The sequence below is a fragment of the Xiphophorus couchianus genome, chromosome 22, assembly GCF_001444195.1.
Source record: "Xiphophorus couchianus chromosome 22, X_couchianus-1.0, whole genome shotgun sequence".
Classification (NCBI taxonomy): domain Eukaryota; kingdom Metazoa; phylum Chordata; class Actinopteri; order Cyprinodontiformes; family Poeciliidae; genus Xiphophorus; species Xiphophorus couchianus.
Window position 1 is genome coordinate 7,273,830 of NC_040249.1, and position 26,735 is coordinate 7,300,564.

General features: G+C 38.4%; 1 protein-coding gene across 3 annotated transcripts in view; it reads left to right on the plus strand.

The window, feature by feature from the left end:
• fmn2a (formin 2a) overlaps positions 1 to 26,735 on the plus strand; it is a 45,867-nt gene that overhangs the window by 9,558 nt on the left and 9,574 nt on the right. For all 3 annotated transcript variants that reach the window (XM_028007307.1, XM_028007306.1, XM_028007305.1), the window contains exons 4-14: positions 1,705 to 1,836; positions 3,991 to 4,793; positions 5,248 to 5,389; positions 9,191 to 9,278; positions 13,750 to 13,811; positions 18,006 to 18,097; positions 18,176 to 18,305; positions 20,072 to 20,218; positions 20,786 to 20,845; positions 21,516 to 21,636; positions 25,721 to 25,813. In XM_028007307.1, the coding sequence (XP_027863108.1) occupies positions 1,705 to 1,836; positions 3,991 to 4,793; positions 5,248 to 5,389; positions 9,191 to 9,278; positions 13,750 to 13,811; positions 18,006 to 18,097; positions 18,176 to 18,305; positions 20,072 to 20,218; positions 20,786 to 20,845; positions 21,516 to 21,636; positions 25,721 to 25,813 (1,870 nt within the window). The remainder of the gene's footprint in view (positions 1 to 1,704; positions 1,837 to 3,990; positions 4,794 to 5,247; positions 5,390 to 9,190; positions 9,279 to 13,749; positions 13,812 to 18,005; positions 18,098 to 18,175; positions 18,306 to 20,071; positions 20,219 to 20,785; positions 20,846 to 21,515; positions 21,637 to 25,720; positions 25,814 to 26,735) is intronic.

Here is a 26,735-nt window from a genome sequence, read left to right on the forward strand (position 1 = left end):
TGCAGGTTTACTTACAGGTGTACTTAGGTGTACACGTTGTTATATCTAGGAATGTCATTGTCGAACTCTTTTCATTGTAAATTCTGCCAGGGGGTACATGCAGGAGTTTATTACAGATATTCTGATACAAAAGGCCAGCCTGAAACGCTGACACTGGCGGCGTTTGGCAGCATCGGACTGACCGGACTCCCGCTAATGCTCATGAAGTCTCGCCTGCTCACACACAAGCATGCATCTGTGCTTGCGTAGCCCATCTGCTGACTGCGTTATGTAACGACTCCACGTGCCTTGGGCTCAGGCTGTTCTTCCCCACAAAAAGCTCATCATGACACGACTGGACAGAGTTGTCACTGCTCTGGCTGTGCCCTGGAGTTCTGCATTATTCAGCTCAACCATGAATAACCTTTACTGTTGCCATAGAAAGTACAGACTTTGAAGTGGGGCATGGCAACTTACCTATTGAAAATACAACCCTTGTGAGCTTTTGATGAAAAGTTGGTCTGATGTGTTTGGAGGTGCAACATTCTGGCCGCTTGTGTTAGTTGACACATTTAACAAAAAAAGAAACTCTTGTTTTTGCTGTCCTTGTTTTACCCAAAATCTAATCCTTCTAATTTAAATCAGCTTTAAATCAGTGGGAATATTCATATTTGATTTTTCAGCACGAAATCCTGCATGAAAGTCAGTTCAGTTTAAGATTTTTCACCGTCTTTCACGAATACATCACACATTAGTGCACAATCTGAGCATGAATGCAATAAGCATTAAATAATTTGTGCCCATTTGTATCACACACAACCTCACATTGGGTATTTCCCAATATTCTGAGAATGAGATGGATGTCTTTCAAAGATGAACTGTATGTTTTTCAGTCTGTGAAAATGGGTTTCAAGATTTTGTTGCTAATGGTAGGAAAATTATAATTTACAGCGTTTATTTTTTCCAAATCTGTACAGCATAGCTAGCTACCTTTTTTCCAAGAATGGTTACATCTACTTTCACGTGCGCTTTTCTTGTTTAATGTTTTTCTTAATTTTCTGAGATACTTTAGGACACTGTGAGACTGTTGGTTTCAAATTGAAACTTTCCTTTGCAGAAGATGTCTGCTATCTGTTGTACCATAATAGTTCTTAATAGTTGTTTATTTCTTACTTTAAATGGCTAAATGAAGAATTTGAAGCATAGATGTATTTTTACATCTATGGATGAAGTAGTTTTAAACTGGTATTGTATAATCATTGCAAGAAAACATGAATTAGTGTTATTTGGTACGGATTAGGACAGAAATACAGTTACCTATCAAGATATTTACAAAAAACTTTCTCAGTTGTTACCTAATGGCTTTTCAAAAAATATAGTTTTTTTATTGTCTGCTGCAAAAACAAAGTATTTTACGCTGGTAAACCTCTGTAATATGAGTCCATATAATTGCAATTGCTAAGGGAGTTTTTACCTTAGAAAAGAAAAGATGGCAAGATTAATATACAGACAGGGAAGTGACTTTCAGGCTAAGATATGGAATAGATATAATGGCTTAAACATTAGATCATTCTCCTTCATTCAGTATCTTGAGCCACTGTTTGAACGTTTTAAAGGTTACTTCCATTAGTAGGGGAAAAATAACCTCGGCTCCAAATCAGAGTATAATTCAATGAGGTGTAGAAGTGTCATAAATGCTGCTTTCCTTTTTTAAACTGTGTGCAGGAGGAGCAGTTGTACACCTGGGCATCTGTGGGCCTCCCAGTGTCGTCCCACTTGTGGGAGCTGTACGGGAGAGGTTTGAGATCCCCTTTGCACCGCTCATCGTCCAAGCCAACCGGTGCACTCCACTTTCAGGTTAGTTACATTGCCCCTGTCCCTCGCACAATGTTTAGTCTTTGAATGTCAAAACGTAGTTGAAGAGAAACTGAGAGGTTTTCTTCTGTATCTTTTTTTCTTTTTTACACAATTTTACAATATCAGCAAAAGAAGCATCAAATCAAACCTCCATTACCAAGATGAGGTGATGTCTTTTCAGTTGGCATTTATAGTCTTTCAAAAGTGCTCATATGCCTCAAACATGTTCCCTATTTGAAAAAGTTGACATGGTAAAAAGTAATTGTACACTATATTGCCAAAAGAATGTACTCACCCATCCATCCACGTAATTAAATGCAGATTCCAATCACTTTAATGGCCATAAGTGTTTAAAATCCAGCACCTCATCATCTACACTGACTCTGCAAGCAATTGTGCACAATGAGTCACTTTCAGAAACCATGGTACTGTTATACAATGTCACTGGTTCAAAAGATTTTCGGACCGCCAAACTTCATGTGGCCTTCAGATAAGCTCAAGAGCATGGTGTGAAAAGTTTCATGTAATGGTTTATGGCGGAGCAGCTGCAGTGTGTGTTGCAAACAGTCAGATGCAGCAGCATGAAGAACTGGACTCTAGAGTGGAGATGTCATCTTTAGAGGACAAATTCTGCCTCTCTGGCTGCCTATCCAGTTGAGGAGTTTGGCGATAACTTCTCGCCTGGCTGCAAGTTGTCACGCATAAAACGTTCGGTGAAGCACAGATTATGGTGTGAAGCTGGTTTTCAGGAGTGTACCTCCACCCCTTAGTTCTAGAAAGGAATACTCTTAATGCTTCAGCTAACCAAGACATTTAAGACAATTTTATGCTCCTAGCTTTGAGGTAGTCTAGGGACAGACTGAACATCACTGTGAACCAGTGTACATGACAAGATCCATAAATACCTTGATGAGTGACCTTTGTATGACAGACCTTTACTGGCCTGACCCTGAGTCCTGAGTTCGTAAAGAGCATATTTGAGATTAAATAGAATGGACAACGCAAACCAGGTATTCTCATCCAAAGTTACTGTCTGACCTCAGTAAATTTATTCCTGAAAGAATGGTTAAAAATATATACACTCTTACATTTTTTAGAAAGCTTCTAGACGAGCAGGAGATATTAGAGCTGCAAATATGGATCAACATCATAGTAATCCCTTCAGATTAATATGATGGATAATCCTAATGGAAAAATTTATATGAAGGCTGACAAGCTGATGCTTTACCAATATAACATATTTTATCATGGTTTTGTGTGATGGATCAAAGCAAAGTAGTGAATAATTGGGAATTTTATTTAAGGGTGCAAGAATTAATCTGGTGAGCACAAATGCATGTCATGCCACATAGGACAGGAACTACTCTGAGACTTGAGTAGAAGAATTGTTCTTAGTCAGCTAAAAAATAATCATGCGATTATGGACTATACAGTGAAAACGTTCCCGTTTTATAATGGCTTCACATGCAACATTAAATTATGTGTTCTATGTTGTTCCCAATGTTAAGGAATGTACTCGACTTAATGTTCTTTTTTGACCTACTCAGATTTCTGTGGTTTGTCTGCAACAGCTTGATGGCTTACCCTGTAAAAATGTTTTTGTCCACCAGAGGTCAGGCTTGTTTAGAGAAATGATAAAAGGAAAAGACGTCCATGGTTTCAAGAACAGTAAAATAAAAAAGTCGAGGTAACTAATTGAGCCACAACTCTCTGTCTCTTGGGTCACATCAGCAAAGTTTGTGGCCTTATAATTTAATGCAGTGTTTTTCAGAATAAAATGCACCACTGTGGGTCCACCAAGTGAAGGGTCTTCAGATGTTCAGGAATATCTGTTAATGCATTAACAGATTTTAAACTGTGCAAGATTGGAGCGTTTTTGCAATTATTTCTATGATGTGCAAAATGTGTAACAAGAAGTAAATTCATGACTATGAAAGGAATTTTAAGTGAACACAATAACAATGTGCAAAAAATGGGGATAAAAAGTGGCAAATTGACCTTAAGCCAGAAGCTATAATACAGAAATCACAGATTGACACTTGTTTATTATTATTATTATTATTTAGGATCTTTGTACCAACTTCAAATTTGTATTTGTTTCATTTTCTTAACCGTTTTTTTTATTTTTATTTTTTTTTTGTCATTCATTGACAGACAGAATCCAGCAGGTTGAAGTCAGGCCAGTCATCTTCAGAGGATGAAACCTGCCTCATCCCTCAGCTGGAGAAGAAAATTGAGGAGCTGCAGAGTAAGATCGCTGTCCTTCATCGGCCCTCCTTACCGAAGAGCGGTGAGGACAGTGTGGAAGTTCTGGGAAATGCACACTCCAAGGCTTCACAGAAAAGGGTAGAAAGACTGGAGGCATCTGTTCAAACTTCACCCGTGGATGAGGGGCTTAAATTTGACGCATCTTTAAATGGAGGAATTGGCCCCAAGTCCTTTTCAGTCAAATCGTCAAGCCTCAAGTCTACAGAAAGCTTTGTGTGCACCTGCAAAGAGAGGCAGCAAAACAACATCACCCAAAGTACCCCTCTTTCTGCTGCCTCTCCACCCTCAAGAGGCATGCCCCCTCCTCCTCCACCTCCGCCTCCACCTCCACTTGCTCCCATACCTGGTTTTGGACCTTGTCCGCCACCCCCTCCTCCGCCTCCACCTCCACCTCTGCCACCAGGCTTTGGGCCTCCACCACCACCTCCTCTGCCTGGAATAGGACCACCACCTCCTCCACTGGGAATGGGACCCCCTCCTCCTCCACCTCCTCCACCAGGAATGGGACCCCCTCCTCCACCACCACCTCCACTGGGAATGGGACCCCCTCCTCCAGGCTGCATCCCTCCACCTCCAGGTCCCATTTCTTCCCTGGCGGTTCAGGAAGCGACCCCTGCCAAAGCCGTGATAGAGCCCCCCAAGCCAATGAAGCCGCTCTACTGGACCCGCATCCAGCTGCACGCTAAAAAGTAAGGGCAGATATGGATCATTTGCACACAGACATTTTAACAGTAGAGATTTTTGAGAGGAAACATGTCCACTTAAGATAAAGATCAGCCACATGTTGTGATGGTAATGGAGATGCTAACCTTGTGGAAAATGAAAGCAATGCAGTCCAGGCGTTGTGGTTAGGGCAGAATTGACTCTAACCAGGTTTTCTTCCTCCATTAGGGATTGAAAAAAACGCAGCTGAATGAACGGCTGCTAAAAATAAATCTCACAATTTTTGCTGCAAGTGAGAAACTCGATTCTAAGTTTGTTGACTGATGGGCTAGACAAGTGTATTACAAGGATTTGTAGTTTCCAAAAGATGACACATAAGTACTTAGAAAACAGCTTCGGTATACTTTTTCAACCACGGAATGACATATTAAACTTCTCTTGTTTTAAAAGTAAATAGTTAATCTGTCATCCTGCCTGCAGAATCCCCGGACCACTGGTGTGGGAAAAAATAGAGGAGCCAACTATTGATTTTGGAGAATTTGTGGATCTGTTCTCCAAAAGTGCTGTTAAGGAGAAGAAGAAACCAATTTCAGATACAATCAGCAAATCAAAGGCCAAACAGGTACGTGTCCTCCTGACTGTTGGGCATAGTCCTCTCTCTCTACTCTGATTTTATTACTTTTTTTTTTCCTCTGGCCTTCTTTGGAGCTTTCCCAATCTTCACTTTCCATCCATGCCTCGTTTCTTTCCATTTCTCCTCACTGTCGCTCCCAGAGTCACTTTGAGTGGCAGGAGGAACTGCTGCAGCCAGACAGTTATTATGTGGTGTGAGCTCTGGCTCCCAACCGACTCCCTTGTGACCATCCAGTGGCACCGAGCCAAAGACTCGCGTGCGGTGAGGAAACCTCACAGCCACGATGACTGCTAGGAGAGAGCGGGAAGGAAAATTAGTGAGGGAGAGCCAGAGAAGCTTGGGAGTTGTATTTCATGGTGTGGTTCCTCCCATTGTGCTTTCTGTATGAATTGGTTTAATGGTTGAGACTGTTTCTCTCCCCAATACGCTTTACGCCACTCCATCAATTTCCAAGTCAAACATTTGATCTACAGTTTAAAGCTGCTCTTGTCGTCATCCTTAAATTGATGTGCTGTTGGTCAAATTTATGAGTCTAAATCACAAATAATGTTGCACAGGGGAACAACGTTTTACCCATCTAATTGACACTCTGGGGGATACTTTATACTTATGGCAGAGATTAAATGTTAGTCTTAAGGCATAAACATTTTTGGGAAATCTTGTAGTTTATGAGACGTTGAACTGAACCATAAAATTAACATAAAACTTTCTTGAAACGCACCAAGTTTAAAGTTTGTGAAAGTTTTGCTCAAACACATGGATCTTAGCTTTAAATAATGCCTGTTTAAAACAATAATCTTAATGTAAGACTTAATCAGCTATAGCAAAATAACTCAGCTTTCAACTGTACAACTAAGCTAGTTTCAATTATTGTTGATGTAAACTGGTATGTTTTTTGTATTCTTCACCTACACCAGGGTGTCAAACTCCAGTCCCCAAAGGGCCGGTGTCCTGCAGTTTTTAGATGTGCCACAGGTACAAAACACTGGAATGAAATGGCTTAATTACCTCCTTCTTATGTAGATCAGTTCTCCAGAGCCTTAATGACCTAATTATTCTATTCAGGTGTGAAGCAGAAAAGTCACATCTAAAAGTTGCAGGACACCGGCCCTTGAGGACTGGGGTTTGACACCTGTGACCAGTGATGCGCCTTTTTGGGCTCGTTTTTGAACATGAATTTGCTCATTTGGGCTTGGAAATAAACAGAGACTCATAATAAATCAAAAAGAGGTCCGTCATTAAGGTAGTTTTAGTCAGGCGCTCCCTGTCCATCATTTCCCGGATGATCCGTCCCGCTGTGTCTTTGTTAATGTCAAGTTAATATATTACCTCTGAATGACGTCGAGCTTCGCGTTGCGCTCCAGAAAACTGCAAACATCGAGACTAATTTGAACAGCGCAATAAACGTGAAAACAGCCACGAATCAACGTGTCCGTAGTTGGCAATAATTATAATGTCAACTTAACGCCATTATAATTATTAATATTAAGATAAGTGTCACAAATCTGTGCAGCCATCTGAGTTGTGGAGCTGCAGGAGGAGCTTTGTCCGCTGCGCTTTGACACCAAACGCAGGGCCGTAACGCAGAACCTGGAGGCTGGGGGGATATATGGGGGCTTTAAAATCCTTAGAGTTTTCCAGACAACAGTGGAAAACAAATTAATCATGTTTTTTATTTGTACTGTTGTAACTATTAAACAATCTCCTCTTCAGTTCAACCTTATAAGTGGAGACACATTGTTGATGTTACCTTTATAAAATAGCTTATAATTAAGTATTGGCAAAGCTCAATGTAATTTTCACAGGAGGCAGAGCGTTGTTGTTAGCAGCTGCTGAAAGTAACTAAAAAAGTTACTTTTAATGTAACTTAGTTACTTTCCAAATCAAGTAGTCAGTAATCTAACTATGTTACTTTTTCAAGGAGTAATCAGTAATCTGATTAAAGTTACTTTTTCAAAGTAACTATGCCATCACTGCCTGTGACCTACACCATACATTAAGTTTCAGAATGGTGACAATGGGTTTTAGCAAACTGTTTTCAAGTCTATTTTTTATTTATTTTTCATTATTCTTATTAATTTAGGGTTTAACTAAATATCATTTAAGAACTACTGTAATAAATTTTACTGAATTAAAAACATTTCAAGGCCTAAAAATGAGATATTTAGGTTCAAGATGTTCATTCTGAACTTGTATAGATATACAGTATATAGATAGATAGACAGACGGACAGATAGATAAAAACTTTATTAATCCCTGTAGGATTTTCCCTCGGGGAAATTATAAAATATAGACATACAATGCATTGTAGAGTGTGTGAGTCTTTCAGATAATCTAGTTTTTTCCATTTTTTTTAAGTTGTGTAATTTCTTTCTAAATAAATTGTATTGGTACATGTTCAACTTTTCAGTTTGCTTTTTTCAGACTTGTTTTTTAGAGCTGTACAGGATTTATGGCAACCCATACTGGCAGACGTTACAGTAACTGAATAAACTATTTATTTCAGAGGAAAACTAAAAGGACAAACAAGCGACTCCGTGGAGAATATTAAACCATTGCATCTGATGAATCTTTCAGACACTGGTTAAAAAAGAAATAAAACCATCTTCAGTCTTGTATCAAGCTGAATGTTATGAAGTATAAATTATTGTTGGGAGTGTTGATGGAATTTTTGACTTTTAAGATGAATAATAGTCAATAAATGTGTTTTGTTATGAGTAAAAGTTATTTATGAGTTCACAGTGCCTGATAAAACCCTGTGTGCTGGAAAACTAACACATTAGAAACTGTCTGGAGTTGATGAAAAGGTGAACTGAGGTGAATACATGATGTTCCCAGAATAAATAATGTTGGAGCCTGCACTCATGAGATTTTGTTAAACAAAAAAATAAACCAATGTATCCATTTTCCTTTTAAAATAAAAACAAACAAACAAAATTAGAATAACAAAAAATCCAACACAGTAACGTTATTGGTTGTAACTTTACAATTTGTGAAAAAGTGGAAGTGGTGTGAATACTTCTGTTGGATTATATAGAATAAATTGGCCTATTAAAAAGAGATGCCCAGTCAGTATCTCATCAGTCCATTCCCATCAAAGCTGTGGTTATTTCCAGGGAAACAGACATTTGGGGCCTGCTGATACAACTTCCTGTATGTTTACAAGGTCTGTGGTCTGTGTGATCTGGTTTCAGTGAAAGGGTTCTGTCTGGATCACAGTAAGCTTTGGGTTTTCTGCCTTGTTCATTCTCTTCAATCCTGCTCACGCTTTTGCTTACTAAGGAACACTGTGGCTTATGATTTGTCCAATGTATGTTATTAATTCACACTCATTACATAGTCATAACTACAAACAATAATGATATTAGTTTTGGGTGACGCCTTAATAAAGTTAACAGTTTACTTTAGGCAGTGTTTAAGATGCTCTGTCCTTGTCTTTCTGGGGTTTTGACTCATTTCATGTAATTTTGATTGACTTTATTTCTGTTTAGAAAACTGTTTACTTATTGTAGACTCGCATAAATCCTGAGCCAAAATTTCACAAGACTTTTTTTTTTTTTTTTAGGTGTAATCACTTCTGGAAACTTAATTAATAAAATCCTGCTATTTTTTTCTCTTGGCAACTCTATTGTAATGTGTTTATCACTATTTGCAGGGTACGTTCTTGCTCCCACAAAGGAACAGACTGTAATGGTCTTAAGTCCAAAAACAAACGCTTCACTTTTGTTTACATGTTTTTTTCTGACCTATCCTGACCTTTCCGCTGCTGTCTCTGTGTTCATTTCTTAGGTGGTAAAATTGTTGAGCAACAAGCGTTCACAAGCTGTCGGGATTCTGATGTCCAGTATTCACCTGGATATGAAGGACATCCAGAATGGTAAGGTGTTTTTTTTTTTTTTTTTCCTGAATCTGGATTTTGACTTTGTGCCAGATAACTGCAGTATTTTATGAAAAATAAAGTGGCACTGTAAAATATACTTTTATTTGGCTCAAATGTTGACACGTATTTGGTAAAAAAGATTAAAAGTTATAATGTACTGACTGTAGGGTTTATTTAGAACAAGACAGAAATGAGGTGCATTTATTTGGGAAAGATGGAAGTAATGTGGCATTTTCTAAAAATTCACAAAAAAAATGTGATTTTCATTCATTCCTCTGCATTTCCAGTTTTGGTCTTTCTGTATGTGACAAGTATAGTTTTTCCAGGATTCTGTACTGCTATCTAAGTGAAATATTTTTATTTTTTTGAAAACTATACCAACGCTGAACACTTCAGTTCCATAAATTCAATCCTACTGTATAAATAAAAGCTGTGAATAAGTGAGCACAGATATTGAGTTGAAATCCCAAGATTATCATGATTAATCATCATGACAGCAGGTACAATCAACCTAAAGAAACAAGATGGCTACTTAGGCTTTACAATCTCATTATAATCCACTGATACTTCCCCAACAAAAGCAATCTTATTATCCTGAAAAGACTTTAGAGAGTCTAATTCAGTAAAATCTTTAGCTGTCAAATGAAAGAATGATTGCTCTTTTGTTTTCTATTTTTGTTAAAACATAGTCCTACAGATTGTTTCATCATTTCAAGAAAGCTGTAATCTGTGGATAATCCATAGTACTTAAAGTTTTCAGTAATTGCTGTCTCCGGACGGAAAAATCCAACCACAACTTTTAGGTTGTATATTAATGTGTTATTTTTTTTTTTCTAATGGAAACATGGGGTCGTAGCTGACTGCAGTAGGTACCATGATCTCAGTTACTAATATCTAGTCATTCCAAAGATTTAAAAGGTTACAGTTTCAGAACCGGTCCACTGGTTCAGAGTGACTGGAGGTTTCTCTAGTACAACGCCTGGCTCAACTCTCCTACATGTTGTATGTGATACATGTGAGCTGGCTAAAGGAAGGTTTTGACACTTATTTCCTTTCTTGCACTACAGATAATTTTGAGTCGTCAGAAATGTATCTGGTTGCAATAAAACAGTTAAGACGTGGAAACTAATAGCTTGGTAAAAACCCAGCCCCTTGTTCTACACTTCACTTTGTACAGAGGGTCTGGACCAGTTATTTGTAGGAGACATGGACTTTGATGAAGTTTTAAATTGAACCCAATCACTAATATTTGGCCCTGATGTATGTAATACGCTAGTTCAACACTAAGAAACTTACAGAAACTTGCTGCTGTACACAACCATCCTCCATTCCGACGAAGTGCTGAGTCAGACTAGACGGCTATTGATGTTCAATATATGGAATTGTGGCCAACACAGACTGAACAAACATAACATTTTGGCACAAAGTAAAATGGTAATTGTGGTAATATAAGATGATGACTCTATTATAAGCAAAACAATGTTGAGGCGTGGCTCAAAACTTTCAAACATGTTTTGAAAAGTTGTTATAACAAACACTCATGTTTGACAGAAAATTAATAATGCAATACAAAAAATATTTTAGCATGAAAAACATTGAAGACAAGCTAACAATAAAAAGTTTATTCTGGAAAAAATCTTTTATATTTAAATAATTTTTTTTACTAAGTATCAAAAATGTATCTTGGAATTTGTTGAGAGCGTCCTCGGATTGCGTAAAGTCCCCTCTCACTTTGGAAAGTCATCAAACTAAAAGTCATTTGAGTTATTCAGCCTTTTGTTTGCCTCCTTCTCTCTGGTTTTGCTTGCTCTCATTTTTGGTAATCTCATCGCATTTAACACCCACATCATGTTTTTCTGCGGCTCTCCGGCGCTCTGAGCTTGTCACCATCTTGTCTAGGCGGCTTTGTAGAGGTGAAGTCATCCTGGAGACGTTGATGGGAACCGACAGTCTTCCTGTTTTAGTTACCCTCTGATTGCGCTCCAGTCTTCGCTCATCCGTGTGTCTAAACACTCTTCATTCTCCTTTTTTTTTCCTTTTAAATCCTTCAAGAGGAGAACATTTATTAAGGTTTAAAACCTGCAGCATCTTCAGCTATTACACACGTAAATGTTAAGATTCCAGCTTTAATGTATTTGATGCATCCATTTTGGGTCAGAGGAGGAGGGCAGGAGAGGGCCACTGTCATTAACGCTGCCATTTATCTCCTATGTTAGGACAGTTTTGAAATGCTCTATAATTAGCACTAATTGGAAACTTCAGTTTATCACAGACTGAGAACATAGTGTGTGTATTTGGTGGTTTGGTGGAGTAATTCTCAGTATCTTTTGCTTCATTCCCAGAATGTTTGGATTTTAACATTTATTGATATTAGAAAAGTCTTTTAACATATCACAGACATTAGAGATCCCATTTATCTGAAATTATTTTATGTCCCTATGCGTCAGATTGTTTTGAGAGGCAAAAGATTCACTCATGAAAGCATTGTGATGCTCCAAATCGGGGTTGTGAATCAATTTAATTTCCTTTTGAATTCCACAATAGTGACAGTGACTACCAAAGCTGTCATTTGGATGGTTTAACTTCAAGAAAAACAAGTTATGAATCATTAAATTTTTGTTGTTGGTTTAAAGCAACTCAGCCACTCAGTGGGGAATCAACACTTTTCCCCTTACTTTCCTCACAGCTGTTGTTGGTTGTTCTCAGACTTGGCTGACACACTACGTTTCATAGGACACTTCCGTGCAGTGTCTGCTTCCTGTGAGGCTTTAGAGCAGCAGTTTTTTTCTTCTTCTCCCCACAAGACTGTGGTTGACGGCGCCGCCGTGCTGGGGTCACATGCGGCAGTCTAGAATACATGTGGACAGATGGTCCAGGTTTTTTGGGGGGTTTTTTTTGCGTGATTGGACTTTCCATGTCACAGCAATAACACAACTTTCACCTGCTTCTTTTAATAACGAGTTTTCCAAATCAACGTACCCACACAGACACTGGCAAAGATGGTAATGAGAACCAAATGGTAAACGTAACAGAATAGGATGTTTTGTAGTTACTTCTGAGGAATGAAACGTGTCCAAAAGAGTGCAGAGAAGAAGTTGATCAAAAATATGCACATTTTTGTCCAAAGGGAAGGCCAGACTTCAGCAAAGGCAAAACAGGCCCTCAAGTAGTCAGTGGTGAATAAATGAATTTATATTTTTCAAACACCTTGAGCTTAAAGAAGATGTATGAGCTCGTATCCATTTTATTGAATTTTTACTTTTTTTTTTTAGCTTTATATCATGTTATAATTCCCGCATCAAAAACATGCACAAAGTGTTCCATTGATTCTTTCACACATGTTTGAGAAATAGTTGATTTCCCTTTAGGGAGGTGTTTAAACACCTACTCATACAATCCACCGCCTGTTTACCAAAAGCTACTCCTTGGAACAAAGGATCCTGCTGAGCTCTCACCCCACAGAGCACCCATTCCTTCTGTCTTCCTCCAAAACTCCTCCAAACTAGTGGCAGCAGCAGTTGGCAAAGACCTGGTGGAACTACGCGTCTACTGAGCTTATCATATGAACTACTTTCCTGTCCAACACTCCTAAGAACGGCTATAAACAGTATCATGGAGGAGGATTGTTGCGATGATGTGCTGGAAAGAGACAGAGGTCAATTTCCAGGTGTCAAATTTACCTTTAAGCTTAATGTCCCCTCCTTCCCCATGTCTTGGTTTTTCTAATTAATCCTTATTTTTTTTCTTCATCTACTTTGAAACTGCTCTCAAAGGCTCATAACATTTTCCTCCATCATGTTCACTCTTTCCTCCGAGAGTCTGACACTCGAATCTCCCCATCAGATTTCCAACAGGTCAAAACAACGTGAATAACTTCAACACCTACTGCATGATGAACATACACATCTAGGTGTTGACTGCTTCACTAAGCGATTGTGTGTACGGCAACACCTCAGCCTCGACACCACAGATCTCCCGGCTCTGTTTGTCTTTAAACATTTACTTTCAAAGGATTAATGCTTGCGGGCGCCAGGTCCTCGCGCCGAGACAAAAAGGCGACACAAGGAATTCAAACACAGAACTTCAAACACAGATCTTTGTGTCTCTGACAGATTTCTAAGTCCTACGTATGTACAGCATGTGGCTTTTCACATGCTATCCCGATGAGAACCGATAACTTTACTTACTCCCAGCGCATGGCATGTGATATGGGGTAATTTTACCCTTGTTGTCTGCTACCTTTAGGCCTTGGGAAGCAGGAATTTTAGATCTAAGAAAGCGTTCAGTCTTGTTTTGTGGTTTATGTCAAACAAACGGTTTTAATCTGTTGCTTATGAAAGAGGGGCTCTGTTTGTGCTGCTGTGATTTCTGACTTGCTAATTGTGTTCTTTAAAGGTAAAGAAATGTCAAGACATGCCTCGGTGTTAGTATTAACACTAACCATGTCACCCTTGTGTTCTGTCCACAGCTGTCCTAAATATGGACAACACCGTTGTTGATCTGGAGACTCTGCAAGCACTTTATGAAAACGTAAGTGAGCTTCATTATCACACAGCGTCCAGCTATAGAAAATATGAATTCTTCAAATTAACTTATTTAAAGACATATCTGTAGTCTTAGTAAGAATTACAAGAAGACATCAATTGCTTTCAGAAAGAACAACACAATACTAAGTGCCAACATGTTAAAGTCTAGATTAATTTTAGATTACCTTACTATGAAAGGAAGAAAAAAAGTAGTGATGCAGAATTATTGCTATGGATAAATTGTTCCAATGTTTTCTCTGGTAACACTAACCCTAAGAAAAGATGAGTAGATAAGTCTGTTTTGTTCCCTAGTCTTGATGTGACCTAGCCAGATGATTGAAAATATTCACTGAAACATGAAACAGTTATTTTGAAATTGATCCACTTTGGGATCTGTTTTCAAAGATAATTGTTTCTGACTTCCCAAAATGCCAGGTCGGTGTGGACTTGCAACCTAAATAACAAAATATCTTTGCGGACACACCTCATCCTGTCTCCATGAGGACGGGGCCGAAATCTGAAGGTCCAGTTCCAAGTAAAGTCACAAGTCAATGTTGGTAATGTAGGAGTCCATTTTGAAGTCATGGTATTTATTTTTTTTTTTTTGTGCTTCACTACGTTTGACTCCAGTCACTGCCGTAGTTTCGAAGATCTTAAGAATTTTGTGGACACTCTGAATGCCAGTTTCCAAGTTGGTATCTCTTAGAAAAAAACTGGAAATTTGCATTGATGAGATTAATTTCTAGGGTTTTCTGCCCTACCTACACTTTCAAAAGAAGAGGACAGGATAGATAATGACAATTAGAATGTGGGAAATAAAACGCACTTTAACATATTTGCTATCTATAATATAAAATGAGATTTACATTGTCAGAGATGCTCCATCACTGAACAAATGTCCCTTAGTGGAGCTCTTACGCCATGTTCAACTTGAAAGGGGCGAACAAAGGAAGTGTGTATTAGACAGAAAAACAAACAGGCAAACCACAAGTCACACTGGTATGCGAGCTGTTTGGCTAGACTGCCACTCATGTGTTGGTCTGTCCTGGAAGAAAATCAGTGCTTTTACGTAGCAAACATGTTTTTTTTACACGTTGAATGAAAATTACTCGACTTTTGTAATAATAAAACAGAAAACTTTGTGTCACAGCAAAGAGTAAGTAAGATTTACAAAAATTTAAAAGCTTTGCCAAGCATGATGGCCGCTCTGGATTGTATGACATTAGTAGTGGATCGCTGAGCTGTCATCAGTACATCTTAATATATCTTCATATTGGGAATGAAGGCTCTCTTTTATAAAGAGTAAATCCATATTCATCAATCTCCTCTGCCCAGATGAAACGGTTCAGGACCCTTTTAAAGTCAGGTCAGTAAATTATGGAACATGAAAATGAGCATATTTTCCACATTTCAATGGAAAGCATGTTTAAGATGCTGTGAAATTCCTGCGAAGGGATTTTTGGCACCACTACACAGAAGAGGCCTGGACCTTTGGCCGCCAGAGGCATATTAATAATGCTGATCATGGGAATGAGACTGTGGCTTGAGACGAGCTGTAGTCATGAACCAATGTGTCATAACTTAGGATCAAAAGTCTTCCAACCTCTCCGTTCACCCTGAGACTTCAAGCCCCCTTCTCTCTCTCCTTTCCCCCTGTATGGCCTGAGGCTGTGTTATTGAGTCGAGGAGCCAAATTGTTTCTCTTTTGTATTGCAAGACTCCATCCTGTCTGTGGGTCTCCAGCCCCCTAAACCACAGTTGGCAGCACAGTCAGCCTGTCTTGAGGAATGCGAGGGGCTCCTAATGGTTACACCCTCACTCGCTGTGCTAGGAGCTAGATCACAAGCTACTCTCCCTCACTCCTTTTCTTTCCTCTCATTCTCACAAACATGCTCACAAACAAACAAGTAGAACCGCACAGTTGTGTACACATTGCACTCTGCACTAGCAGAGAGAGACGCACGGAGGCCGGGCAGGGTTATTCAGTCTGCCAACCACAGATTATAGACGGTGGTGTTGTCTGAACAAGGCCACCACCGTTCAGAAAAGGTCAATGACGGTGGAACGCTAATCTCTCTCCTCTTATATCAGTGCGAGTTAGGAGGACTTTTTTAGCTTGAGCCGGCGAAATGTCATTGAGGTCATGACAATACCTCAATGTCCCAGAATCCGATTAAACAAGACTACAAATAACCATGTTTATAAACATGGCACATAGAGATGCTTGAAGACAGAATCAGAAATTTGGATATATTTAAATATTTCAGGTCTACATATCCATATTGTTTTCAAATTATACATTTGTTGTTGTTTTTTTTTACCTTTTGTATCTGTTGATTAGAACAAGAGTGGGTAAAAAAAAACATATATGAACAGCAATCTTAAATGTCATATCGGTTCATCCTTCAGATGGTTTAAAAATTTACTTTAATTATATATTTCTGCATAATTATCTGCTTTAGCTAATGAAAAAAATATTTTAATCTATAAAAAATTGATCTGGTGTTTTCTATGCTTTTACCTTCTTTAATTGGATGTTAAGGCTTTTTCGTAGGCTTTTTTGGAAAAGCTTGAGCTTCAAAATGACATGTTCATAAGTGTGTGATTATCATAACATAAATAAAGAAGAAGATGCAAACCAGATACTTCAAAAACGGGGCCTACAACATACAAACACAAACTGCTATGCAGATCGTGTCATACCAGAAGTTACTAATATAATCAACCTTCCAGGCACATCGCCAGGAATAATGAGTAAAAATAAATACTTCAGAAATTAAGCTTTGGAATAAAGTCTTGAGTGCAGAGTTGCTAAATCTAAATTGCAGACTGTTGAGAGGGAGGTAAAAACAAAAAGAAACTTCAGAAAGTGGATATATTTTAAATAAAGCAAGGTTGTAATAAACAGCAGAATAAAATAGATCTTTAGAAGAGTGAATTTTTCTGAGCACCTGGTGCTATTATTGAATTCAAATGATGCAATTTCTGACCAGGGGCTTACTCATAAATTTCATAAACCTCAATGTTGAAAGTTGAGTGACTTAAACAGTGATCATACTCTGACTGGATCTGTTTAGCCTTGCACCAGAGACCTAGTTAATGAATACCACTTGGCTACTGCTAGGATTCTAGCATTAAAATATCATCCTACTTGAGTTTGCATTGGATATTCCACATGGGACTGTATTTCTCATGCTAACAACCGCTCCAACATGCCCTAGCAATTCAAGGATCACACGCTAATGCCTACTTGTCCCCAATTACACCAAACACTGCCGGGCTCTGCCGCTGCCCTTTGAAAAGGATCTGCTTTGCGTTAAATATATTTACACTTGAAAACATCTCGAAGAGCCTGCCCTTACCAACACAAGGCAGCGGTGTGTAGAATACTAATCGGGCTTTCAGTTCGTTTGATGCTGGTGTTGGATGTTTTCCAAGGATCCATGCCGGGGCCAAACTCCAGTGAAGGGGGGATAAAATGGAGAAAGACAGGAGGGGCGGTTGGAAAAACCAAAGTGCTGAGGCTCAGACCGGTTGGTCGATCAACTTCTGGAGACAGTGTTTACATTTTCTTCCTGATGATGGTTTTAGTGTTTTACCTCTCTCCTTCAAAAACATTGACATCCATTGTCTTTCCTCCTTGTGAAATGACAGTGCATTTCTGGCTGCTTTTATAAAACCACCTTGAATAAAACTGCGGTCCGGCGCCTGGCAGCAGGATAATGGTCAGGAATGTAATCAAGCAGAAGGCAACTATGGCATTTGTGAAACTTGTAAAGTAAATCTAAAAAAAGAAAAATATGGTTGAGATTTAGTTTGTTCATATTAAAAGAAAGAAACTAGAAGGTGAGCCTGTCGGGGAAGAAAACTGAATGGATTTGGAGCAGATTTGTGATAGGCTTGTAATAAAATCCCTAAAGCTTTAAAGAAAATTGAATTTTCTTCAGATCATCATCTAGATTACATTTAGGATAACTTAGGCTTTCTGAAGGTCTCTCGACATTTATAACTTATTAATTTACCTTTAGTTTAGCTTTTCAAAAGCTGCGTCTGAATTCTGCTGTTATGGTTTAATTTCTTTTGTAATTATAACTTAATTTTGTTGAGCGTCATTTAGAATTATGTTACAGAAAGCATCACATTTTATTCATTTTCATGATGTAAATTTTTCATTTCACCTTGCACTTTTCTTTGACAGAGGGCTCAAAATGATGAGATTGAGTCTATTAAGAAACACATGAAATCCAGCCAAGACAAGGATGACGCAAAGCCACTGGACAAGCCAGAACAGTAAGAATAAAAATATCAGGAATCAACTTCGGCACATAAATTGTAATGTTAATTTAACTCATTTTGTCCCGTCTCCAGATTTCTGTTTCAGTTATCACAAATTCCCAATTTCTCACAGCGGGTGTTCTGCATCCTGTTCCAATCAACTTTTCATGAGTGCATCACATCAATTCTGCGTAAAATCGAAATCCTGCAAAAAGTGTGTAAGGTGAATTGTAAGCCTTTTCCTTCCTTTATTTTACAATAAGCCAGGGGTACCCAAAGTTGGTCCTCGAGGGCCGGCATCTTGCATGTTTTAGTTCTCTTCCTGGTGGTAGTAACAACTTTTTCAGCATGTCAATGTTCTTCTTAGGCCTTCTAACGAGACATCTTTGGATCCAGGAGCGTTAAACCAGGGAGAGAACTAAAACATGTAGGATGCCGGCCCTCGAGAACCGACGTTGGGCACCACTGCACTAAGCATTAAAAAAATTTCACACCTGTTGAATTTTTTCAGATTTTGTCTTGTTACAACCCCAAACTTTGATTTATTTTTTTAGCACAGTGATAAACCAATGCCAAGAAGTGCATAATTGTGAAGTCAAAGGAAAATATTACATGGTTCTTAAAAGCTGCTTTGTAAACAAAATCTACAGGCATACATTTAGACTCAGACTCTGGGACCAATAATTAAAATCCTATGCAAGTAATTGTCCTCTGCAGTCACCCCTTATAAGAATTAGTTTGCCTGCATGTAATATAACTACAACTTCTTGGTGAAGGCCCCAGAGGTTTCTTTTTAGCAGAAATGTCAGGAATTAAGCTTTTGTTATGAAACAATATCCCAAACTTATGACAGCCAGAAATGGAAAGAGACTAACATGATTCACATGATTACAGACTGGGAAAAGGAAACATTAATTCAGAAAAAGATACAGAGACTCTTACTAACTCAGGCTCAGCAGGGATCCACAATTCAAGGGAGGTAGATAAAATGTAACTTGTATTCAAACAATATGTAAGTGGAAAATCTAACTCTGCACATGACCCTGAACACATGGTGCAGAGTCAGGGCATCCTGACCTGCATGTTTTGGATGTTTCCCTGCTGCAACACACCCCATTCAGATGATCACAAGTCAGCAAAAGCCTGTTAATCAGCCATCAATTGAAATCATGTGTGCTGAAGCAGGGGAATGCCTAAAACATGCATGGCAGTGTGGCTTGAGGACCAGGGTTGAATAACACTGATTTACATCATGCTGTAGGGGGCAGTGAAGCTGGTGAGAAGAGATAGATGAAAGCTAAATACTGATAAATCCAGGAAGAAAGTCTGCTGTACCTCGTTCCCATAGATCGACAGTGGTCAGTCAGTGCATTTGGGTGCGCTATTTTATATTCTGGCATAAGGAGAGTGTTTGCACTGTAAATTGGACTCTCACAGGGCAGGCGGAGTTAAACCTAAATGCCGAACATGGTCGCAAGCAGTTTTCTGTCCCCCAATCATTGGACTGTGTTATGGGATGCCAGTAGCTCTGTCTTAACCATCCCATTGTCCTGTGGAAATACAACTGAAGGAGTCCCAGGAATGGTGTGGTATGGGTCGGTTCCATGGCCTACAATGAATCACATTGACCAGTTTCATATCATTCAGTGGAAATGAGGCATTAATGACATGAAGCAGAGTTCTTTTCAGAAGGACAATGATCAAAGCATAGTAATACTTCTCTAAGGTAGAGACAGACAGCAAAATGGCTAAAATTGCAGCACATGAGCATGTCACAGGAGAGGAAGTGCATGTCACAGTTTTCAGATTATTTCTGGAAAAGCAATTGAACATCAGTCATCAAGTTTCTTCACAGAAGAAATGTGAAATTAAAGCCAAAATCTGAAAAAGTTCATATTTTGTAATTTATGTGTAGAGCACATCAATTTAATTCATGTGCTCTACCCATCAATCATCTGCTTGAGCTTTGTGTCTTCTGCTTTACCACAGACTCTCCAAAGTAGTGAGGCTGTGTTGCAGGTGCTTGGCCTCGTGCTAGCTTTTGGGAACTTCATGAACGGAGGGAATCGGTCTCGGGGACAGGCCGATGGCTTCACCATGGACATTCTGCCAAAACTGAAGGATGTCAAAAGCTGTGTGAGTGTGTGCTGGTGTGTTATTGGTCTAAATTTAGATGTATACATTTGAATGACCAAATCTTACATTTTCACATCCATCCCCAGTGTCCGAGTTTAGCATTAGAAACGATTGTCTTATTAATCCACAATTTTATTTCAAAATCATTGCACACATTATCACATTTTCAGTTGTAATTTTTTGGATATGAAAGAATCTCACAGGCCTCATATTCAATAGCCGTTAAGAATTTAGACTCCAAGTCTGTCTGTTTACATCTCGAAGTCAGTATCACAACATACTCGGTGTGTCCTTAAAAATCCCATAAAAGGAAAGGGTGCCGTCAGTGTATGTAGCCGTGGAACGAGCAAGTACTGAAACTTTCCACTAACTCTGAGTTATGATGACTAGTCCGGCACAATTGTGTTTTGTTGCATTGCTCTTCCATTGTCTTGATTTATTGCCAGCTTCTCAGATTGCTCTTCGTTTTTATGTCAGCACAAATTAAAACATGCTGCTTCAAATTAATAAATAAAAGATGTTGGTTTATTTATTTTTAATGTTTTTCTTTCTTGCCCTTTTTTTTAGGATAACTCTACAAGTCTTTTGTCTTACATTGTTGCTTACTATTTGAAGCACTTTGATGAGGTATGTTTTGGTTCCTGTTTATTTGAATCACTCCCGTGTTTTAGTCTGATTTGCTTAGAAATCCTTCCAGAGCTCTCTTTTCATTTCCTCTCTTGCCAGAGGATACCATGGCTTATCCTTTATCAAATTATTTATTTTCCCTTTTCTCATTTGCAACAGATACAAATCTCTCTTTTTGTTATTTTCATACAACTTTTTTTTTGGTTCTGCCTTCCCCTCTTCATCTCTGGCTTATGTTCTGCTTTCTTCTGGCTTCATTCAAATCTTCAGTTGGCTCCCTGGCACCGCTTCCAAAGAAGTGTTAGCATAAATAATTTGCTGCTCCAGATGAAATGAACTCAGTAACTCAGCCTGCCAAAAACAACCAGCGTGACATGGTTGTAGCTCTTGTAATGGCCTTTTAGAAATTCAGATGGTGAGAAATAACACGCAGTTTCTGCATTAAGGATGATGTTCACTATTTATAGCACTTTCTGTCCATTTTTTTCTAAAATATTTAAATTGTTGATAAGTCTGTGTCTGTCTCTGACAGCATTTATTTAAATCTTGCCTTTGCGTGTTTGGGATGGAGAGGCCCTCCCCTCCTTGAGGAAGATTGACTGTGACACAGTGGTGTGTTTTGCATCATATCTATTTTTTTCAAGCATGTATGTGTGTTGTCATTTATCAGGATGCTGGCAGAGAGACGTGCCTCTACCCTTTGCCTGAGCCCCAAGACCTTTTTCAAGCCTCCCAAATGAAGTTTGAGGATTTTGAAAGAGATCTGCGCAAACTGAAGAAAGATTTAAACGGTACTACCGCTGACCTACATTACACATTTTTTCTTTTTTTTTTTGACATATCCATCCATTTTAAAGTGTAAATTTAGTGAAAGTTTACAAAACTGCAAACTTTGGGTGTTGCTAAGCAATCAAATTATGTCGGTATTGCATTGGTAATTTTATTGATTTATCACCTCATAAATCGTTTTTAAAAAATCCTCTGAGACACATTTTAAAATTGTTTTTTTGCAAAATATATCGTAATTTTCCAAACTTAACCAGCTATGGTTACGCATGGACTGAAGAGGCAGATCAACAGAGAGATAGCATCTGTTTGTCGTACAGACGAGGTAACCAGAACCACATGTGACTCTTCAGATATACCTCTGTCAGACCTGGCATGCCATTACCGTCTCACTGAAGTCCAAGCTCAGAATATATGAAGTTTGCAGTTGTGGCCAGGGAATTTGCTCTACCTGTCCACCCTCTTTCATCAACTGTACTAGTAAAGCTGAATGTGACTGTGAAGAGAAAAGGACTGTTCATCAGTCTTTCAAAGACTGACTCATATATTCTTTTATTAGATTATCTTTAGCCATTTGTGTGCCAACCACCCACCGTTTGGCAATTGAGGCGTTTAAATCCGTTTGTTTAAAATCTGAAAGGCGTAATAGAATAGTAGTGGAAGTGTAGGTCATTCAGAATAATTATCCAACAAATTCTCCACAATGAGACCAATAAACAAAGACATCACAACCCTGCAGACTTAAAGTAGTTACACAACAATTGCTGATAATCTGCTATTATGTTGAAACTGTCAAAGAAAATTTTTTGGAAAGGACAGCCATTATACTTAGTGGTAGTATTTTTATTGCTACTGCGTAATAATAACAATACCTATCACGAGGAAGATAAAACCTGATCAGAGGGATGCTCCGATCAGGTTTTTTGTTGCTGATTCCGATACTGATCATCCATGAGGCCGATCTCTGCCGATCGCCTGGAATGGCTGTTAATTTTTCTCTTTAGGTATAAATGATACTATGTTACCTGGCAAAAGGGAAAAATATCCGGCAATAAATTCATCTCATTTAGACATAATAGACATATTTTAATACATATAAAAAAAAATGTTTCTTTTTTTATAATTATATGCTGCAACTTTAAGCAGACTTTGGTATGAGAGTTCATTGTCTGGTGGAGGTTGGGCGGCACTATGTCTGTGAAATATTACTGCCAGTAGCGTGTGGCGGGGGTCCAAGAGTGAGGGCAGATCCAACGTCTCACACCGCCAGCTCAAAGACTTGAATTATTTTTCGGGTTATTTGTTTAGCTTTCTGACCCTGATGATAATCCAGGTGAGTGTTGGTAGCTGTGCGCTGCTTTACCTGCTATCTGGCCGCTCCGGGTGTCCTTTTTTTTTCTTGCATTGAGCCTCGATGTAAAAAAAAAAACTCAGTCAAATGCTTGTTTTTTAAATGTCATATTAGACTTGTGTTGATGCATTTTGACGCGCTTCACCCCCAAGGTAATTTTCCGCCACAACACGCAAACTTCCCCATTCACTTTCAGAGCGTTAAAGTTCCACACGACAGGATTAGATGCCGCACGCTTGCGCAGTGTGAGGGAAAGAGGGGATAGCTGCACACAGGCTGCAAAGTGAGATACAGATGATCGGCAACAAGAAACGGTGATCAGCAATCACCGATCATGCACTTTTTCACGGAAATTGGCCGATCATGATCGGTGGTGGATCGATTGGAACACCTGTGGAAGATGTGGGGAAGATTTTTATATTAATTAGGAGATTCTTTTTTTTTAGATTAAATAAACAACTGTGATAAGTTAATTTTGTGGTGGATTTTTTTTATTTTTTATACGACATTGGGGAACACTAAGGCTCAACTTTCTGCTTACAACTTCACAAATAGCCTCTAGCATAATTATAGCTGTATATTTTATGCTCTGTTTAGCAGATTTTTTAAGTTGGTGGTTTTCTCAACACAAACCAGGATGGAAAGCAAAGATCATAAATCTGTAACCGGGCTTAGCTTAGGATCTTTGCAAGATTTCAGAAACCCAATGACGGCTCGCTTTGTCTTTTTTCTATATGTTTTGTTTAAAACCCAACGTAGCTCGTCTGAACATCAAACTTCACTGTGAATAATGATGCTGGTGTTTCAGTAGTTTGCCAAAGGAAGCTTGAGAGAAAAACAAACAATCAATACAGTTGATGTTTTAAAGTTAGGTGCAGTAAGTCTTTTTTTCTTAAAATGCATTACAGTTTCATCAAGATGTTTTGCATTTAACAGGTTAATGCTATTGCTTTTTCAGAATGAGAGATATATTGAACATGTTTTAATTATAATCATATTTTTACCCTGGAAAATAATATTTTGCGGTTATAACATTTTCCAGGGTAAAAAATCCCATAAAAGGAAAGGCTGTCATTTTCTTACAATAAGCTTACAAACTAAGTGTAAAAAGAACAAAAAAAAATTACATTTAAATAGTTATAATCCTGCTGTATTTCACTTACAAATTTCTACATATCTCCTAAATCAAAGCTATAATGTCAGAGGTTTAAGAGAAACTTTAGATATACATAAATACCGACGCTATCAAAGCCTGGTGTTTAGGTAAAAGAAAATAAATGGCTTATGCTTTATGTGACACTGATATGTGGAAAGCATGTTCTTCACCTTTTTAATACAAATTCCAAATGCAAAACACTTTCCAAGACCTTAACAGTTTGCAGGTGATGGAAATTAGCTACTTTTTATGTCTTCATGAATGAGTTTGTGCAGACTGATCAACAATTCCCCAAACAGTTCTTTTTCATCATTACTCTTTATGCAACTTTGCTGTTAAATCAATTATTTCTCAGAACATTTTCTCCAAATACTGATTTTCCTCTGCCATAAAGCTCCTCTGAAGCATTAAACTAGCAGCAGTGATCACTGCTAAACATCCCGGGGATGTGCCTGATGTTGAAAAGTGTAAAGGAGTTGCAGATATGACAACAATGCTTTTAAGTATTTTTCATTAATTACATTTATGAGTGTATCAGTAATAAAAGGTGTACAGTACAGTATTGATTTCTGTTTCAGACAACAATAATACATGTGTCAGGAAGTCTGAAGTGAACATGACTTCACAGACAATAAGTCTTGTGCCACGGAGCGTCCTTATGATTGGCTAAAACAGGGAAGCTATCTGACTGGTTGCTGATAAATCTCTGTTAAAAGAAAGAAAAAAACAATTTGTGGATTGAGACGTCAAGGGAGTCTCAAAATGTTAGCTGTTTTTCCTCCATAGCAGTGTCTATAGATGGAGCTTCGCTAAGGGCGGGGTGCTCAAATCCAGTCCTCGAGAACTACCACCCTGCAACTTTTAGGTGCATCTCTTATTTAGTACACCTGAATCAAATGAACAACTTGTTTCAGGCCTCCAAAGAGCTGAATTACTTGTGGTGAGGGAATTCAGCCTTTTGACTCAGAGCAGGAGTATGCATCCAAAGTTGCAGGACAGACTTGGGCGCCCCTGCTCTAAGGGCGAATGCTGACCATGCAAAAGCACATCAGTTCATGCTATACCTGCATACTTCTGTATTAGCTAGCAAAATCAGATGAGTGCTGTAACAGACGTTGACATTAAATGTAGTTTCCATTGGGGGCGTGAGGGAGGTTGACCATTAGAAATAGCTCTGGAAGATCTTTGGGACATTCACAAATAATCCAGTATAGAGAGAGCACTGTTCCTTTTTGGCTGACTTACCGTATGGACTATAAATTTCCCAGTCCCAGTTTCCCCGTTCACTTAACTCATGGCCTCTTGAGTGTTGAGCTGAGTTTGAGTACCTGTTATGGTTGCAGATGGAGCGTGACAACGGCTTTCTCCACGGGTTCTGGCCTACCTAGTTTCTAAAGGTTTCCTAGTAGTCATTATGATTTTACAGCCACTTATTTACTTATTCAACAGAGATGTATTGAAGAAAACTCGGCTTGGCTCAAGTATGACAAGAATTTGCAGTTGCCTTATAAGTGCTTGATGGGATGCTGTTTCTCTAGAATGACTATTTCCTTCTCATTGCAACCATGTCTTGTTGTTTCAGCATGCTTGGGTGAAACTGAAAAAGTTTGCAAGGTTTCCTCTGAAGAGAACCTGCAACCCTTCAAGGAAAAAATGGAGGATTTTCTAGCACAAGGTGAGTCTATTTTAACGTCGCTTAACAATTACTAAAGAAAATCTTTTTTAAAAAAAGGAATGGTTCAAAAGAGACCATGCAAAGCATCTCATATGTAAAAAAATAAATAAAATAAAAAACTTAATTCAAAGTTCAATTTGTACCATATTTTATCCATTATTGACCGAAAACAATAGGGCGTAAACATTGCACTGAAATGGTTGCACTGCAGGGATTTTTTTCTATTGCAAGCAGAAAGGTCTATGTGACAAGGACAAACAAACAAGAACTCAATCAGCCTTCAAAAAAGGCTGCACAGACAGAGAAGAATGCTTTTTAGTAAACAGTTTTCTGGCCAGATGAGTTGTTTGAACTGAAAGATGTGGCATTCATTTGGCAAAGGGACGATGTATTCAACCTCAAAAACAATTCATTTTGATGCAAATGTCTTGTTATTAAGGGTATAAAGAAAACATGGAGACCTTTCCAGATAAAACCTGAGTATGGGTCACATTAGACCTTCAGAAAACATTTGGTTTTCACAGCAGCATACCAGTAAAAGAAAGCATGCTTTCAACCTTAAACAGTTTGTGTTTTTTTCCTAAAAAAAAAAAAAAAAATCCTGGAATTATTTGCTTCTTTTCTGGGCAAATCGGAGTTTGGGTACAGATTGTTACAATGTATCAGTAAGTATAAACAATGCTATTTTACATGTTTTGATCAAACAGACATTATGACCGAATAATAAGATCTTTCGCTTGTCAATCTTTCTCTGTCAAGTAAAACCAGGGATATATTAGGAAATACTGTAAGTGAAAACCTTGACTTCAAGGTCGATCCATTAGAAACAGGAATAACTGGGAAGCATAAGCAAAGAAGAGACTGTGTGTGACATATGTGTATTTTTTCCTCCATGTCCACTAATTGGGATCAAAATTTGTCC